At 39.4% G+C, this 18,109-nt stretch overlaps 1 protein-coding gene across 3 annotated transcripts; it reads left to right on the plus strand.

Annotated features, from left to right (window-relative positions):
- The first annotated feature begins 2,545 nt into the window (after positions 1-2,545).
- Positions 2,546-17,358, plus strand: BIVM (basic, immunoglobulin-like variable motif containing). Of its 3 annotated transcripts, none has more exons than XM_041478263.1 (11): positions 2,546-2,851; positions 3,907-4,507; positions 5,396-5,522; positions 6,439-6,534; positions 6,621-6,725; positions 8,473-8,567; positions 9,754-9,886; positions 12,215-12,286; positions 13,144-13,227; positions 14,811-14,907; positions 15,872-17,358. In XM_041478263.1, exons 2-11 carry the CDS (start codon positions 4,018-4,020, stop codon positions 16,160-16,162), a joined length of 1,590 nt encoding a protein of 529 aa, XP_041334197.1. In that variant the 5' UTR covers positions 2,546-2,851; positions 3,907-4,017; the 3' UTR covers positions 16,163-17,358. The 3 variants fall into 3 exon arrangements, with proteins under 3 accessions (XP_041334197.1, XP_041334198.1, XP_041334199.1); XM_041478264.1 differs by having other exon boundaries at positions 2,546-2,759; XM_041478265.1 differs by lacking the exon at positions 12,215-12,286.
- The last annotated feature ends 751 nt before the right edge of the window (positions 17,359-18,109 follow it).

The following is an 18,109-nucleotide window of genomic DNA, read 5'->3' on the forward strand; positions in this document are numbered from 1 at the left end:
CCCCCCTCCTCCCCCAGCCTCCTTTCAGTCCGTTCTCAAACATTAGGGTGGGAAATGGAGTTTACAATCCGGAAAATGTGTTTTCAGAATCCTCCCCGGAGCAGCTGAAGAGCTTCTTTGCACTGAGGGTGACAAAGCCCTGGAACAGGCTGCCCATGGAGGCCGTGGAGTCCTCCTCTCTGGAGACATTCCAAACCCACTGTGTTCCCATGCCACCTGCTCCAGGTGACCCTGCCTTGGCAGTTGGATTAGATGATCTCCTGAGGTCCCTTCCTCCCTTAATAGTTTTGTGACTCTGTGATTTGTGGCTGCCGGTAGTGCAGGTCTGGGATTGTCTGGAGCAGAGGTGAGGAGGCACCTCACCTGTTGCCACCAGGGCAATCACCCAGTGTGGGCCTTTGGTGATTCCATGGCCCTTTGTCTGTCAAATAATCCAGCCTCCATTTGCAGAGAGATAGTCCCAAACACCAATGCTGTTCTTAACTACACACAGAATCATTTAGGTTGGAAAAGACCTCTAAGATACTTTCAACTTGGCTCTTGACTGCTTCTCTCTTGTTAAGGCAAACAATAAAGAAAATTGAAACTCATCAGCAAGGACTCATGAATTTCAAAAATATTTTGTATTTTACATTTTGAAATACTGCAAAAATGCTTAGAGAAAAGCATGCAAAAAAGCACTTGTTTGAAGAAAATTTCAAGCCGAGAAATGATAACTTGTGTTGATGAAGAGAGTGTTTTCTAACCAACAAGTCATTACAAAATGCCTTAAATATTACCAAGATCCAGCTTTTAAAGACATAGTTTTTGGCCTGTTATGTTCTAACTGTGATGAGTTTTCAGAACATTCAGCAGCTAGAAGACTTACAATTTCCAGTCTAAAAATTCACACAGATTCTATTGTATATCCATGACTCTTTAGCTCCTCTCCTTTCCCGTTCTTTACTCTCCTGATGTGTAAAGAAATCACACTCCTTCCCAGCTTATATTTTGCTGTATGAGAGAAGCCAGTCTCCTCTAGTGGAAGAGAACTTTAGAAATGTTTTTAATTAAAAGAAATTGGATAGCTGTAGAATTCACAGATCATGCTTCCCCCTCTTAGCAGGATGGCACCGACATGTTAAAAAAAGCACAGCAGCAACAAAGGTGACACACTTCCACCCTCCTGATGTTCTCTCCTCCAGCTTTTTTCCCCCCACATAAGTGCAGCTCAGGGAATCCATGCAGAGATTTGGCACTATTTGTCAGCACCCAAACAAGTTATAAGATAAATCATGCAACCTAATTTTAGTCTTGGCTGGCAAAGCCAACATCACTGCTATCCTAATGCCTATAATTTGGCTCAGATAAAAACGCTTTGGAGGCAGAATTATTTAATTATATCAAAGGCTGTTGGCCGACTAAGGCTCAACAGGCTTCCAGCTGGCAAAGGCACAAGGGATGTTCTCCTTTACAAGGGGCAGGTTGCCTCAGGATGAAGCCACATGAACTATGGAATGTGATCTAGTTCTTCTCATGTCCAGGGGAGGGCAAACATGGCTGTACCCACAATTGCTCGAGCACTTTGACAATTCAGCTCTGCCTAGCCATTGAGAACCATCAAACAACACTAGCAATTCAGGAGATAATAGATTCTGGTTTTTTTCCATTAATTGCAGCACCTCTCACAGAAGGTATTGCTGGGAGTAGAAGCACTGTGGACTGAGGGCACAGTGTTGTTATTGCCAGGAGGGAATCCTCTGTCAGCAGGACATCATATAACTTTTTGATATTTTATTTAAAATTTTATAACGACTTTGTTATAAAATCCATCTGAGTATTTAAAAATGAATTAATTTTACATATTTGTGGCAGTAGCAGAACAGCTCCAGTTGCATCTTCAGTGTACTGTGTTTGTTCATGTTGACTGCAATGAAGGATGAGATGACAAATATTGTCAGTTCCAGACAGTGTTACCTGAAATAAACTTTCATTCCTTCATACAGTTTTACAGAAGCATTGTTGTTACACATGTTCTTACTACTGTCAAAGGAACCAAGACCCTGGTGCAAATGTAAGGTAATGTGGTCCAAGCTCCCTGCCCAGGCAGGGTCAGCCCACAACACATTGCACAGGATTGCATCCAGACGGTTCTTCAGCACCCCCAGTGAGGGAGACTCCACAACCTCTCTGGACAATCTGTTCCAATGCTTGGTAACCTGCACAGTAAATAAGTTCTTCCTCATATTCACGTCGAATTTCCTGCCCATCAATCTCTGCCCGTTGCCTCTCGTCCTATTGCTCGGCACCACCGAGCAGAACCTGGCTCCATCCTTTTGGCACCCTCCCTTCAATACTTATAGACACTGATGAGATCCCCTCTCAGCCGTCTCTTCTCGAGGCAGATCAGGCCCATCTCCCTCAGTGTTTCTCACAATTCCGCGCCGAGCCCCCACACAGGCGGCGCTTCCCGCCCCCGCCATCCCCGACCTGCTCCTCCCCTCCCTCCCCCTCCCGCCCGCGGGGCACCAGCGGGCGAGACCATGAGGGCACATATGGGGGGGAGGGCAACCGAAGAGGCGCCACTCACGGCACCGAGGCGCAGTCGCGGCCCAGCCGGGAGGCGCTCGCCACTGGTTCCTCCGAGGCACCGTGAGGGGCCTCAGCGTGAGCGCGGCCGTGGCCGCCGGGCAGCCCCGCGCCTCTCCCCGTCCCCGTGCGGCGGCGGGAGTTGGTGCGGGCCGACGGCGGAGGAGGCGGGGGGCGGCGGGGGCGCGCAGGTGAGCGCGCGGCTGTGTCTGCTTCCGGCGCGCCCGCGTCCCCGCTCCGCCGCGGCCGGGGAGGCGACTCCGGCGAGCCCCGCTCCGCGCAGGTAACACGGGCCGGGCGCAGCCCCGCCGCCGCCGCTGCCCCTCGGAGGCGCCCAGGACGGGGGCGAGCCCACGGTCCCGGGGGCCCCTTCTCCAAGCCCGCGGCTGTTCACTCCGGAGCCGGCTGGCGGCAGCGCGGGGGGAGGGGCGGGTGCTCGGATGTGTCCCTGCGCTCCGCCGAGCGGAACCCGGCCGGCCCCGGGCGGCCAGAGGCGCTCCCGGAGCGCCGCAGGTGCGCGGCAGCGGCCCGAAGCCAGTGTTGCCGGAGGAGGCAGTGGAGCGGAATTCCTGCCTCCCTCGCGCCAGGTTCCCATCTGCGGCGCGTGTCTGCAGACGTGCGAGCTGCTGAGGTGACAGATAACACACACGCTGTCAGCTTGCCCTTTAAAAGTGATCGCTTAAAGCAAGCCAGCCAGCCGTCTAAATTTGTTTTTGGTAATTCTTAGCTGCCATAAACAAAACCTGCTTTTCTTTCTCACGTCTTGAAGAATAAGAGGCACGTAAAAATAAAAGGGAACCTTTAACAGCTGTAGGAGGAAAGCACTGGAACAGATTGAGGGTGGTGTTGTCAATTTACAATCGATAGGTTATAGTTACTGTAATTGTATGCTTGAACTTCACTTGCAGCAAAAGTTTGCCGGATTCAGCAGAATTAAGACCTTAAATTATGACCTTAAATTGCTGTATGGTGATTTATTAATTTGTATAAATTATTCTGTATTTCATAGTGTACTGTGACTGTAAGGGATAGAAATGAGCAACCACACCCAAGAACATGTAGAAAGCTTTAAATTTTTTTTTTTTTTGTGTGCTGGTTTGTAAGTGTAATTACTTATTATGTCCTCATCATGATATCACTGCGGTGTATGCTGTTGGCATCTCACAAATGATAAAAAGTGCTGATTGCAGAGTCTAGAGAGGCTTAGGGAAAGACACCACGTGTGTTGTGGTATCTCAAAGGGTATTTCAGCTTTTATTGGCTATGAGTTCAAAGATAAGCTTTGTGTATATTTTATGCTGAATGAGACACCTGTACTAACTTAACATTTTTTTTCAGGTACCTTGTTGATACCTTGCAGAAGCAATGGAGGCAATGATGAAAACCCTGTTGTAATTAAAACATAAAGAAAAAATATTCTTTGCTGTGCAATACTCTTAGTATCATTCAATGCCTACTATTTCAGAAGATGAAAAAGAAAATGGTTCTGGAAATAATGGAAACACTGAAAACAGACCTGGGAAAGAATCCCCAGAAGCTTCTCTTCACGATCCCGTGAAGCCATACTGCATGTCAGACACCTCCACTGCATCCTTGGTGTCTAGGGAAGATGGGCATTATCCATGGGGATGTCCTGTGACTCATACAAGAGAGAAGTTTTATACCATCTGCTCAGACTATGCTTTTTTAAACAGAGTCACATCTATTTGTAAAAGTCCAAGTGCTTCAGTTAGTGCCTGCCTATCAAGTAGTGCTGCCTTAAATGTTGGAAATAACACACCTAACTTACTCAGTGTTCAAACTGGTGCTTCAGAGATCATCTACAATGAAGATGCTAACTTGGAAAGCCTGCCTGGCAATCTTGGAAAGCTTCCACTGGCATGGGAAATAGACAAATCTGAGTTCAATGGCATGAACTCAAATCTGAAGAACAAAACAGGTGAGGTGGTGATGTTTTGATGTGAAAGGAAAAGGCTTTTGTTTCTGGCTTGTTTGTGAAGGGAGCCAGCACATGTGTCCCGTGAGGAACTGCTGTGGAAGAGCCTGTACTTCATTTCAAGGAGCCTGCTCATCAGGATAGGCAAGAGAGAAGGAGTAAAAATCAAGTATAACTGCCAGGGGAAGTTGATCCAAAGCAAGGCTGACTTCTGCTTAACTGTGTAGTATTTGGGATGGTTTCTGGTATCCGACCCTTCCACTTTGTTGATGGAGTGGGTTTTTTTCTTTTGTTTTAATAGGACCTAGTATCTTATGCATCTGGATGTATGGCATCAAAGAGGACAAAAATATTTCTGCTTTAGCACATGGCCCAACTCTCCATTTTCTACTGTCACAGTGTCTTATAAAAAGGAAAAGACCTTGGGTGTATATTATTATTAATGGATTTGCATATAAGTTTTCATCAGAAACTATAGCTGATTTCAAGGCTGGCAGTGAAAAACAAGCATTTCATTATGTTCTGCACCTACATAGTGTTAGGAGACGGGAGGTCCGTGTTGGTCTGAGACTATTTCTGGGATGGGTGATTTAATGCATTAGAATAATCAGATTGACTTATCTCTCTAAACAGTTGGGCAGGTCATCATTAATTCTGTTCATGATCTAAACACCATGTTGTTTACAGAGCTAATGGCAGCTTTACAAACCTGTTGACAATTTAGATTATGTATTTGAGCTTTCTTCTTTCAGTTAACATTTAGTCCCAGTTTACGCTTACTAACACAACTGGTGTCTGTATTTGAGCTGTATGCTATTGCTAAAAGTATTTAAGAAGAAAGCTGCAAATGGCAAACTAGACATTCGTTTGATTCTGAAATTTGATTTGCAGGCAGCATGAAGAAACAAGGGACAAAGAAAAAATCTGTGGACAAAAAGAGCAAACAGTACAGGGAGTGTCCTCAACGTTCAGCTCTTGAAGACGTGAAGGAGAGAAAAGTGTTGGACCTTCGGAGATGGTAGTATTTATGAATTCATTTGTGAAGTTATGAATCTATGAACTACACTAACCACGTAGTTTCTCAGTAAATACTGTTGCTAGTTACCTGATTTCAAACTTCTCAATAATGGCTTTGTAATTTTTTTTTTTTTAGTAGAGATGTTAAGCATATACACACTGTCTCATGCATTCTAAAAGAAAAATTTGAGCTTCCCTCCCATCTGTTGAAATTCTTAAAACATTTGTCTCTCCAAACATTCCTTTTACTTTCAGCACAGGGAAAAACTTACATGGGGATTCATTGCAAAACAAAATACAAGTTCAATAGCATGGTCAGGCAAAAAGTAACCTTAATACCACTGATATGTTTTACTTCTGATTTTACTTTTTACTGGGAAATACTTGATCAGAATCTGTCATTTCTATACAACGATTATTGTATTACTATTGCTAGCTCACTAATTCAGTTAGTTTAATGCATCTGTCTGGTTCTATCTTTTTCTGTGACACCAGAAAGTTAACCTAGGGAATCTGTGGCCCAGAATGACATTCATTAGGAAATCGGTAGAGACGCGGTTTGCTGCAAGTGCACGTGTTAGAAGGGAGTGGATAAAACCATTTATTATATTAGTACAGAATCATATTTTCATACAGGATCATTTGTACAAAACTCCCATGGGGCTGTTAGAAATTTGAACTGATGTCTATGAAATAGAGTAGTGGCATCTGGCAAAGAAATTGATTAACATTTCTTCATTTTTGTTTTTAAGTATTCAGTTGTTTTGGATTTTTTTTTTTATTTTAATACAGATGGCACAAAAACATTCAATATAATGTGGCACTTCAGTGGTATGGCACACAAAAAAGTAGTTCATGTTTGTCATGTACGTGAGTCAAGATTGTGTTACTAATATGTCTGAGGTTTTTTGTTTAAGGTATTGTGTTAGCCGACCTCAATACAAGACTTCCTGTGGAATTTCATCCTTAGTGTCTTGCTGGAATTTCTTATATAGCACACTGGGAGCTGGAAGGTAAAGTCACACACAGACTGCTTTGCTTTGCCTCTAGAGCATTAAAACTGTTTCTAATTACAACACTTTTTTTTTTTTTTTTTAAGTTTACCCCCCATCACTCAAGAAGAAGCCTTGCATATACTGGGCTTTCAGCCCCCATTTGAGGAAATTAGGTTTGGTCCCTTCACTGGAAATACAACTCTAATGAGGTATGTTTGATTCTTTTGATGCAGCTAAGAGACAGAACCTTAAAAAATATGGTAGTAGTTAATTTATTTAAAAACTAAGTGGCTGACATGTTAATCCTCTTAAGTTTTAGAATAATGAAGCATACCTGAGTACTCTGACAAGGAAACTTCTCAAAGGGTTGTTTGCACTGGCCATTTTGAATGATTTGATGTTGTTACACAGGTCAGGTCAATGTGAAATTGTATTTGATTTTTGGTTCAGTTTGTGTAGTGGTTATATAATACTCTAATGAGCATAGTCTCCTGGTTAGGAAACTTTCTCTTTACACTTATTTTCCTCTTTTTTGAAAATGCATGTTAAGTGCTTGCTAGTATCACTGAAATGGCCTGAAAAGACAATTGATACGCTACTAGCTTAATGTAAAATGTAATTTAAGAAATGAAAATGAGGTAGTGCTGAATCCTTGCTGCATTGGAGCTGTTCAGGAACAAAAACGTAGGGCTGGAGTCACAGAACATTTTGCAGTTTTTTATCACTTCTGCTCTGCTGTTTCCTGATATTTAAAGGTTAGACCTAAATTCTTTGTACCTTTTTTTTATATTAAATTAATAAGACATTCTAGGATTAAACAGAGCCAAGAAGCATATTGTACTAGAGTGCTGAACATTTTGACAGGGCTTTGGTGTGTTACCTTTTGGTGAGATTAAAAACTTTTGCAGTATTCTTGCTTGCTTCATGGATTGTATTTGATTTAGTTAATTTTTTTTAGGGCAATATGTAGTATTTGGCAGATCAGGGTTGTGCTGGATTTGAAAATGTGGCAGCAGTCTATTCTTCATCTAGCATACTGGCTAAATCGTTGGAAAATGTAATGAAAATTTCCTTACTTGCTTTAGGAAATTCAGATCCAGGATTTGTATCTCTTCAGAAGTATGTCAGGGTATAGCAACTCTTATAGACCAAGCTGATATAATGTTCTGTCTCTTTGTGTCAACAGTCTATACAGACAAAAGTTAAACTTATAATTCTTCTTTGATTTCCTCTTTGAGCATTCCCTATGCAGCAGAGAAGTTACCTATCTTTGTTTTCTTTTTTTTCCTGCCTTGTCCAATAATATTGAAGTGCTTGGCAGATTGGGAAACAGGAGGGCTGGAAGCCAACCCCATTACCCAACTTAGCTTTATGATTGAGGTATTATCTTCAAACATGTGAATTTGAATCTTCCAATTCAGGCTTGTCCTTACTTAGTGCTGCAGTGAGGAGTTGCAGTATGAGGCTCCTGTAATGCTCAGGCTTTGTGAAGTTTAGGTGAGAGAAACCCAACAGGATAAGCAGAAAGTCTCATTTGAAGGGTCCCTTCTGATATCTTAGATTTCATTTATGTAGCCTACAAATCACAGTTGAAGTTTGGTACCTCAGAATTTGTGTGTCTTTCTAAAGGCGAGTAATTGAACATTAGAGGTGACTGGGCTAAATACAACTGGACCAACATTTCACATCCAGATCTTTGGTTATTATGTATCTATATGTCAAGTCTGGAAAAGCAAGATGAAGGAAAAGTCTCTGTGTATTTACTTCTCTGTCTAGGATATGTAAGTTTTGTATTGGGTGCCATGGTCATCTACACTCTAAATATTAGTGAGGTAGGTACTTAGCAGCACACCAAGACTTTTTTTCCTAAACTGTCGAAGCACAGGCAAAGTGTGAGAAATGAAATTGCATTTAATAACTCTTGAGTTACTACAGTCTTTAAGCTTATTGTTTCAGGTGGTTTAGGCAAATAAATGATCACTTCCATATCAAGGGATGCTCATATGTTCTGTATAAACCTCATGGGAAGAACAAGACAGCTGGAGAAACTGGTACGTAGCTAATGCTAAAGTATTTATCTTACAGTGTATAAACTGAAAAATCCTGCAGTGTGTAGCATTTGACAGGACAAAGTCTGTAAGTAGTACTTCCAGTCCAATATGAGATATCAAATAGCTCCAAGTTGGCTGATTTTTCTGGTTTTACTTTTTTTCTGATTTAGCTAAAATTTTCATTTATATTTTTATTATGATAAAATACATTCTGTGCTGTGTATTCTGCCACAGAATTGGAATTTTAAGATATCCAGAAAAACAACTGCATTTCCAGTTCTGTGTTGGTGTGTGGGAAGATTTCTTTGCTGTCATCCACTGTGAGAACAAAAAGAATTTGTCCTTACTTAATGTTTTATGCTTTTAAAAAGCATAAAAGCATAGTTTTAAAGGTAATGAACTTACCTGTTCTGCCTGTCTGTAGCTAACATCTCTCTTTAAAGTTATTATGATAATTCTCAATTAGCTTATGAAGCTGCATTTTTGTCTACTTTTTACGTGTTCTGTTTAAAAAATTTTACTTTCCTGCACAGTTTACTAGCCTTAGGTATAGTCTGGGTAATTACCTTCTAACTGAAAGGTTCTTTGAAAGCACAAAATCACGCTGAAAAGTTTTAAATATCATAAAAATGGATTTTTTTTTTCTTGACATCCCGCTTGAAAATTGTCATGTTCCAGTGCCTCTTCTAGTCTTCTCCTGAAACTGAGCACTGTGGTCACATTATAAACCATTGCATGCCTCTGTGTGTTCCTGAGACTAGGAAGCTCCAAGAGGCTCATGATACCAAAATGTTTGAGTGTTTTCAGTGGTTTCAGTATTATCATCAATGTGTGCCACATCTGACCTAGGGCAGCTGGGACTGCCTTCTGTTGCAGTGTGTATTTCCTGGGTTAAGAGATACTTCTGGTTCTTTTTTTAAGTTTGATTTTGATCTAAACACAAAGCATACTTTATATTGCATTTCCCTGGTACAGACTGTGCAGCAGATAGTATTTAATTTCCTGTCTGGTACAAAAAAGTAATAAGTTCGAAATCAAAAGTGTGTTTTGTGCATGCCTGTGAGGTCATGTCCTCCCACTTAAAAAGCAGTATAACTACTTTGTTATCAAATAGGTCTTTTTTTCTGCTGACTGTGTTACACAGGACCCAAAGCACCCTGGCCTGTAACCTGATCTTTCTGTGTAGCTGCAGGGGCCCTAGCGAAGCTAACGCGTGGACTGAAAGACGAATCAATGGCCTACATCTACCACTGCCAAAACCATTATTTTTGCCCAATTGGATTTGAAGCAACCCCAGTAAAAGCTAGTAAAGCCTATAGGTAAGATACCGTGTTTACTGGAATTATTATTTTTTTTACTTATTATTATTATTTTTTATTTAATTATTATTTTGTTTACTGCTTATTTTACTGGAAGAAGCACAGAAACTTACTGCAAATTGAGACAAATTTTCTCCGTAAATAATGGTTCGGTTTGTGTCATATAGGCATCTGTCTGAGCTAGAAAAACACTACAGGGTGATTTGAAAGGACTGACTTAAAATGAAACATAACTAACCAGACTACATTGAGAGAACTTAAATCAGAAAACTCTAAGTGGTATTAAAAAATTGGTTTTTTAAGACCTTCTAGCCATGTAGAGAGAAGGTAGTTATTGAAGGACAAGCGAAGGAAACTAATCTGAAAAATAAAAACATATGGGCTGAAAAAGGCCAGGTGAGGTATTTTTTAAGGCTAAAATGATAAAAGGCCAGCTAATTATAGGGAGAATCTGTTTCTAGAGAGCTTGAAAGGGAAAACGAAGTGTATGTTGCAATTTTCCTTTACAAACTAGAAGCAAAAAGTCTACAGTGATATTAATCCTTCATGAGGTGGATGTGGTGAAATTTACATTTAGAAACCAGTGCTTGAGTATGGGAATAGCAAGGGTTGTGTAGATATCACAGGATGGTTGTTACGTACTTTTGTTGCATTAATATTGACTAATAACGGTGATGGTAAACTCCAACTACTGGCATGTAATGCATAGAAAAGTAAAGATGTGTGAAGAATTTGTTACCAGGAATTGGGAGGGAGTGAGGGAAGAAAAGCTAGAAGAGACCTTTGGGCTAAGATATTAGGTTTGGCTTTTTTTAACAATGCTTGAAATGCTGGAATACTTCTATAAGCTTAATATGCCAGTTATTTTAGAATAGAAATGCAGTTCCCTGTATAATAATTTCAGATTTGTCAGAATGACTCTACTAGGATAATATAATACTGTACTTGATATAGTTTTCAATTGAATACAGATGTAAAAAAAAAAGGTAATAGCACTAATATTCATATGGAATTTGGGGAGAGTCTTGTATTAAACCCACACATTTTAACTTTAAAAATATTAATTCTTGAGATATGTGTTAGCTTTTTTAAGGCATTTACCTTGCTGCTTGTTGTAGAGTGCTATACATTGTAGAGCACTCTGTGCACTCTCTTGAGGAGAGTAGTTTGTTTTACCTCATTCACTGAGTCATATTAAGCTGTTACTCCTCTCTCAGAGGGGTTGCAAACATGGTATGTATTAAAGGATTCTGTTGGACTTTCTCTGTGTTCAGCCATTGGTCAGTATTAGTATTATAGAGCATAGGTAGTCAATCCCTGAGAAAATTAGCGGATACCAGAACTGGGGAATGTTAAGCGATGAAAAGTGTAGGTCACTAGTATAAGGTGAACTTCTGCCTATTTGCTTGCTGAGCAGTCTGACTTTGACTTTGTTGAAGAGGTAGGGTCACATCAAGGAATAGAGAATGCTAGCTCTACTTTTGGAGTTCAAAATGGTCATTGATTGTGGTGATAAAGCATAATCATCTGAGTCCAGTTGGTTCCCAGTGTGAAGTTTATGATAGGGCTAATGAAAGCTTTTAATATATGAACAAAAGAATACAGTTTTTTATTGAGACTGAGTTCACTGACTTGCCAGGTTTGTGAGAAGAGTGTAAAAAAATATTCCCCAAGTAGAAATCCAACACATCAGTCTATTTCAGTTTACCAAAATGTTAATCTCTCACTTACTCAATCAGTTAGGAAGAATCTGCACTAGAAGATCAAAGTGAAAAAAAAAGTTTACTAGATCAAAAATACAGTCTGAGAAATAATATGATCCAGAGTGTGGAAACATAGCATGCCTTTTAACTAATTTAAATTTATGTTGTTTAGTAATGAGTGAGAACAACTTTCATTCTGAAATGAATGAAATGAATCCATGGCTGAAATGGATTCTTAGTCACTAGTGATGTTATTTTTAAGTTACTATTAGCTTTCTTTCTTAACAACAGTTTTCTTCTAACAATGTAGCATGAAATAATAAGTTCAAGAAGCTTTTATAGCCATACTCTAGGCTGGAGGTCAGACCCAGATGAGCATCCTGTTTTCTTTGAATTTTCTGATCCTACTGAGGAAAAAAGCCAGTTTTGTTTTCAGAAGGATTACCAATAGACTCTGGAGCAGTTCTTGTTTACCTGTTTTTGCACTCTACTTACAAAGTAAAATTTTTATTTAAAAATCCAGCTAAGAAACATTTTAGGTCCCAAAAGAAGTGGGTGGATAGCTTGCTAGACGGAGCTTAGAGACAGTTCTTAGGTCACCCACAGACTTCCTGTATGATCTTAGGTTGCTGGATTTGGACTCGGGGGACCTGGGTTCAGTTCCCAGTTCAACCACAGACTTCCAGTGTGACTTTAGGTAAGTCAATCAATCTATCCTGTGTCTTGGTTTCCCATCTTTGCACTGATGGAATACATTGTTATTTTACAGGGAATTTTTTGAAAGTAAACAAATTGTTCCAAGCAATAAGGCCATATGCTCTCTAATACCCTAGGCAGAAAAATGTCAGGTTTTGTCACAGTTGAAACTGATATAGTTTTTAATGAAATAATTATACTCAGGAAGTCACAGAACAGTCCTGTGTATCTTGTCAGTTTTGCCCTAATACTTGTCAGAAATTTTCCTTGACAAGGTTACTGCAAGCTTTGAGCTTCTTGGAAGTTGATTGCAAAGTAGTATTAATTCAAAGGTTTGGATTTTGGTATCTGGTATTGGATGTTTAGAAGGAAGCATTTAAAGTTGCCAGTTTTGTTCTTACAGATTACCCTACAGCTCTTAGTAACAACTGTCAGCCAAGGTACAGTTTAAAAATAGTGGAAATGACTCTTTCATGTCTGTTAGGCATCACCAATAGGGAGGAAGCTGTTTGTACCACATTTATGTGGCTTTCCACAACTCTTATTTCTGTTGTTTCCTATATATTTACATCATGTACCAGACTGTCTTTCATCCAAATAAATCTGCTTTTAGTGAAAGTCTGTCTTCCTCTCAAATAATGTGTAGAAGCATCCCCAAGGTTTGCTTTCAGGCCTTGTGGAACAAAAGGTTCTCCATACGCAATTGCAAGCACTATAGCAGAGGAGCTGGTTTTTAGTTTGGCTGAGGAAACAGTTTTACATGTTAGAAACTCCTAAAAAGAACAAGAGACTGTTAATATATTTTTCTTTTTAGTATGCACAGTAAATCTTACTAGGATTGTGTCTTCTGTTGAACAGAGGTCGTGTCTTGCAGCAAGAAGTAGAATATTGGATCTTAATTGGAGAGCCCAGCAGAAAGCATCCGACAATACATTGTAAAAGGTATGTTACTTAGTAAGAATGTTTTCTTTCAAAACAGTTTGTAGTTCTCTACTCAGAGTCGCTGAGTGACTTTTTAGTTCTTTTGAATGAATATATACATGTGTATATATATGTATCTAATGGAAACTGGTGCTGCTTTAGTGAGAGGCTTTGTGTTTTGACCTCAAGGCTGGCTCTGCAGTTTTATATCACCTGTCAGAACACATGTGGGCTGCCGAGAGCCAAAGCCCATATCTCTTGTTTGAGTGTGACACAGCTCACATTAGTCAGGAAGAAAAGGTAGTTTCAGCTGTTGTCATGCCAGTTGTGACTTACAGTCTGCATGGCCCATGGAGGAGTTTGCACTGGAGCTGAGGACATCCACAGGCCATGTCTGGGCTGTGCACAGAATTTTCTGCTGCTGCTGAGATTGTGCACAGAATAGTCTCCTAGTTCACGTGCAGGTGCAGCCTGTACTCTATTGTGTTATTTGCTTGTCTGTGCATTCAAGCAGTACATTTAAGATGAGAAACAGTACATTTGACTCAAAGTTGATGTCTAAACTAGACATACAGACTAGGAGAACTAGAGGGTGCTATGTAGAAATATCATGGATTAGTTATATTTAATAATTTTTTATGTCAGTAATGTGACCTTGTCAATAACTGCAAATACCTGGGTATATTGGACTATGAGATTAAGTGCAACAAAATTAAAATCACATTATGCATATGATAGGAGAAGTGGCATATTGCAGGTCCCAAGGACAGAACTTTGTTGTGTGGTATATTAGCTACAAGTGGCACAGGAAAAAGTTTCTGAATATATAATAAAACCCTTTGTAATACTAATTTTGATTGTGGAGACATTCTTCCTCCTGCTGCACTCCCAGTGAGAGCTGGCAGAAAATTCTGTGCTTAAGGAAAGGGGGCAAAGGTTGGAATAGAAATGCATTTTCTCAACTTGGAGGGTGGTGTTAGAGAGAAACAGGTAGTTAGACATTGACAGAAATGAAAAGGTGATGTACAGGTTTAAAGAGGTCTGGAATGTGAAACTATTTGTTTCAGTTGGGCTGGAAGGAATTATGAATCTTTGAAAAGCTGAGTGAATGGGGAGTGACTGAATTGATAGTTTAGAATTAAATAAAATGTAGGAGTGAGTTATGATGAGAGCTGTCTGGTAAAAGCACATTTAATGTGCAAAAGAAACCAAGGAACTGAACAAAATAATACAAAAGGGTAGGAGAGGTTTAAATTTAAAAAAGGCTTATGTTTCTCCTTGCCTAAACCACACTTTGCTTCTTTCTTTTCCAAACTGATGAATTGCTAAGTGCAAGGAATGTAACTATGACTCATGGTGCTCTTATTCATTTTGGAAGGTGTTTCCCAAGAGCAGGGATAATCACTGTGAATGCTTTGATTGAAAGCGACACTTTTGCATCTAGCTTGATGTCTTTAATACTGAGCCTTTTGTAACTTTACACATTCACTTATCTTCAAATCACTGATAAGACTATTTAAAGCTACAGGACTGTATTTATGTGTATCTTTGTGCTGCTGAGGTTTCATAAATATCAGCTGAGCAGTAATGATTTTATTCTGTAGGTGGACAGATATTGTCACTGACCTAAACACTCAAAATCCAGAATATCTAGATATTCGACACCTAGAGAGAGGATTGCAACATCGAAAAACAAAGAAGGTGAGGTAAACTCCCTAAGATGGGAGAAAATTCATGGTAGGTTTTTGCAAACTTACTCATACTTCAGCAGTGTAAGATAACTTCACTAAAGGAATTTTTTCTGTTATGAAGCGTTGCTGAAGACAAAAGTATAATGTGGGTTCTTGCATACCAAAGTCATTTAGATTTACTTGCTGGACAAGATGTAAAACATCAGTAGCTTGGTATATGCTAGGATGAACGAGGATATCTGTGTGTACAGAATGTATTTGGTCAGAATATTTAACTTTGTTGATTTAAAATGTAGCTGCAGCAAGTATAGAAATGTTCTGCAGTCAAATTACAGAGCCTTTGGGGTATGGCCCTCCAGCAACATTTAAGTGGAAAAGAAAGTACAATTGACTAGGATCAGGCATAAATGAATGTGTGTGTCTCCCTTGTGTGGAGTTACTGTCAATGCATGTGGCTTTCTTTCCTATAGGTAGGGCTGTATCTCATGGGTGGAGGATGTGTTTCTGATTTGCAGATTGAAACTCTGTGAGTAATAATAGATTGAAGAGATGATTTCAGGTGTGAAGACCCTATGGAAGACGGTGTCAGCAAGATCAGTATGGACCAGAACAGATAATTACTGAGAAGATAGCTAGAAAGTAAAAAAAGACTAGCAGAAGATAAGTGATACTAGCCCATGAAGGATATAATTGATAACTTAAAAAGATGAAAGAGATGAATAGCAAATAGTAATTTAATCTGAGAAATAGTCAGAATTGATTGATGCAAGTTGTATATTTCTGTATATGATTTTGTGGTGTTTTGTTGTTTGTTGTTTTTTATTTTTTTTTCCTGGTTTATATGTTGTGGCACTTCTTGTTTGCTTTCTTCTTGAAAGTATCATGTTACTTGCCAAAATGTTGATGTCAAATATCTATGTATGTTAGAAATGTGCCTGTGGCATTTAACAAAGTACTTCTTTTACTTTGATTAGGTTGGAGGAAATCTTCATTGCATCATTGCCTTTCAGAGACTTAACTGGCAAAGATTTGGTCCTTGGAATTTTCCATTTGGGAATGTTAGACAGAATAAACAATCCCAAACACAAGGACAAGGAATTTCCAAATCTGAGAGTGAAGACAATATATCTAAGAAACAACACGGGCGACTGGGTCGATCTTTCAGTGCTAGTTTTCATCAAGAATCTATGTGGAAGAAATCTAATCTTCGGGAGAGGAGGAACAGTGGGTATCAGAGTTACAATGATTATGATGGAAATGATTAAAATTAACTTTAGATTATAGAGTTGATATATTAAAGTTAGTTTTAATCAAAACATATTAGGGATTTATTAGTCCTAGAACACATAAGAATAGAAATTATGGTATAAGATACAGCTTCATAATTATTAAATAAATATGTTGATATGGTTGTAATAGATGAGATCTGATGTATAAAGTGACAGATAAGCACAGATTGTTGTAATTTTGCAATCAAAGGTGAACACAATAACAAAATCAATAATTTCTTTTGAAATAATTGTACTATGTCCTGATCTGTGAAAACAAAAGAGCAGGTTGAAATGAGTCAATGTAATAAACAAACTTCATTGAATATATTTATTGTTCAAGAGCATGAAAAATTATGGTATGGCAATATAAAAAAAGGGTTATTCTGCAAATGGTGTAAGGATAAAAGTAAACATTGCCTTTGTTTTTAGCACTTCATTTTAGTATGGCTGCCCATATCCAGTGCAAATGAAAAAAAAAGATCACATAGGTTAGAAAACCTTGTTGGATTTACAAAGAGAATGTACATTCTCCTTTAATTCCTGTATGACTGTCAGTCAGATAATCATATCTTGTCAAGCAGGTCTCAGTTTCTTTTCCCTGATCTGGTTGCCTGTTTTTGACTGTGAGGAATCACCTGTTTGAGGATGGAACTTCTCTATTATTTTTGCTCTGTGGGTAAAGTGGCTGAATTCTTACCCTGGAGCCTCCTGAGAGCATGGACTCACTTAACACAAGATTATGAAATTCAGTATTAAAAGCTGCATTTACCATTAGCCAAATGAGCTAGCTGAACACTTGAGTTCTGTTGGCGGTTCTTTTGTTTGTTCAGTCTTAATCTCTGTCTTTTGCTGCTTTTTTCATTTTGTGTGAAGGGGATGCAAGTGCTGAAAATTGCTGGCAGCCCCAATGATATACCTCTCAGCCAGCACACAATTCAAGCTTTTTCAGGTGTTCCAGGTGAATTCTTTTTTTTTCCTTTTTCTCTTTCCCTGATAAATCCAGTTGTTTGCCCAAACACATCTCAACAGTTGTATTGTTCTGTGTACAAATGTTCATACCTGCTCAAGGATTAATTTTTTGACATAAAAAGATTTGTCATGGAATGCAGGGGTTTTGTAGGTTGCTGCTTTTGTTAACCAAAAATGGGAGACTTTTAGACTTTTGTTCATTCAATAAAATTTGTTTTCTATCTTGTTGTTTGCTTTTCATTTGTTTTGGAAATGATCCCCTGCATTTAGTGAAGGTCTTCAGCAAAGTAGGTGAGCGACAGATCAGAGTTGAAACTACTGCTTAGCAAAGTAGGTAAGATCTCTTGGGTCATAAAAAGTGGTGCTCAGTGCAGCCACTGTGACTTCTATTTAATTTCACAAAGCCTGCAGCCTCATGGCTGAACAAAACCCATAGGTTTTGAAATTTTGTTTTCCAGATGAGCTATTTTCAGCCCCTGGTTTTGCAAGCTGAGTTTGGGCTGAGGGCTCAGCTTTGTTTAGAGTACTTGAGCTGTGTTCTTTAGGGGATTTAGGACTTATATAGCTAGAGTTCCATGTGTGTCTCTTAACTTTTCCTTGGTAGTGACAATTGCACTGAGAAACAGGATCTCTCCTCTGCTGGTAGTTGACTGTTCTGCTTAAGTAGGTTGGGATGAAATTCTGGTTTTACATTTATTTTGCCCTTGGGCTGGAGACTCACACTTTATCCACAAAGTATGTAGTATATGGATTCGTCTAGGTAGGTAGTATATGGATTCTTCTAGTATTAGCAGTGGCCAAGTGCATGTCCTTGGGGTTGTGCTGAAGGGAGCTTTCCCTAGGGATTCCCAGATGGTGGGGTGCCTGCAGTGGGGTGCATTGGGGCTGTGGTTGAGGCAGAATAGAGAGAACACAAGGCTGCAGGGGAAATCATGTTTGGGAGTGGGAAAAATAGGGCTACTTTTGGTCTTC

The sequence above is a fragment of the Pyrgilauda ruficollis genome, unplaced genomic scaffold (assembly GCF_017590135.1).
Source record: "Pyrgilauda ruficollis isolate IOZ18807 unplaced genomic scaffold, ASM1759013v1 scaffold44, whole genome shotgun sequence".
NCBI lineage: Eukaryota > Metazoa > Chordata > Aves > Passeriformes > Passeridae > Pyrgilauda > Pyrgilauda ruficollis.

Excerpts from the sequence above, each read along its gene's own strand:
- BIVM (XM_041478263.1), top strand. The coding sequence starts at position 4,018 with ATGCCTACTATTTCAGAAGATGAAAAAGAAAATGGTTCTGGAAATAAT. Across the intron at positions 9,887-12,214 it reads AAAGCTAGTAAAGCCTATAG|GTTGCTGGATTTGGACTCGG; the intron begins GTAAGATACCGT and ends GTATGATCTTAG. Across the intron at positions 12,287-13,143 it reads GACTTCCAGTGTGACTTTAG|AGGTCGTGTCTTGCAGCAAG; the intron begins GTAAGTCAATCA and ends TCTGTTGAACAG.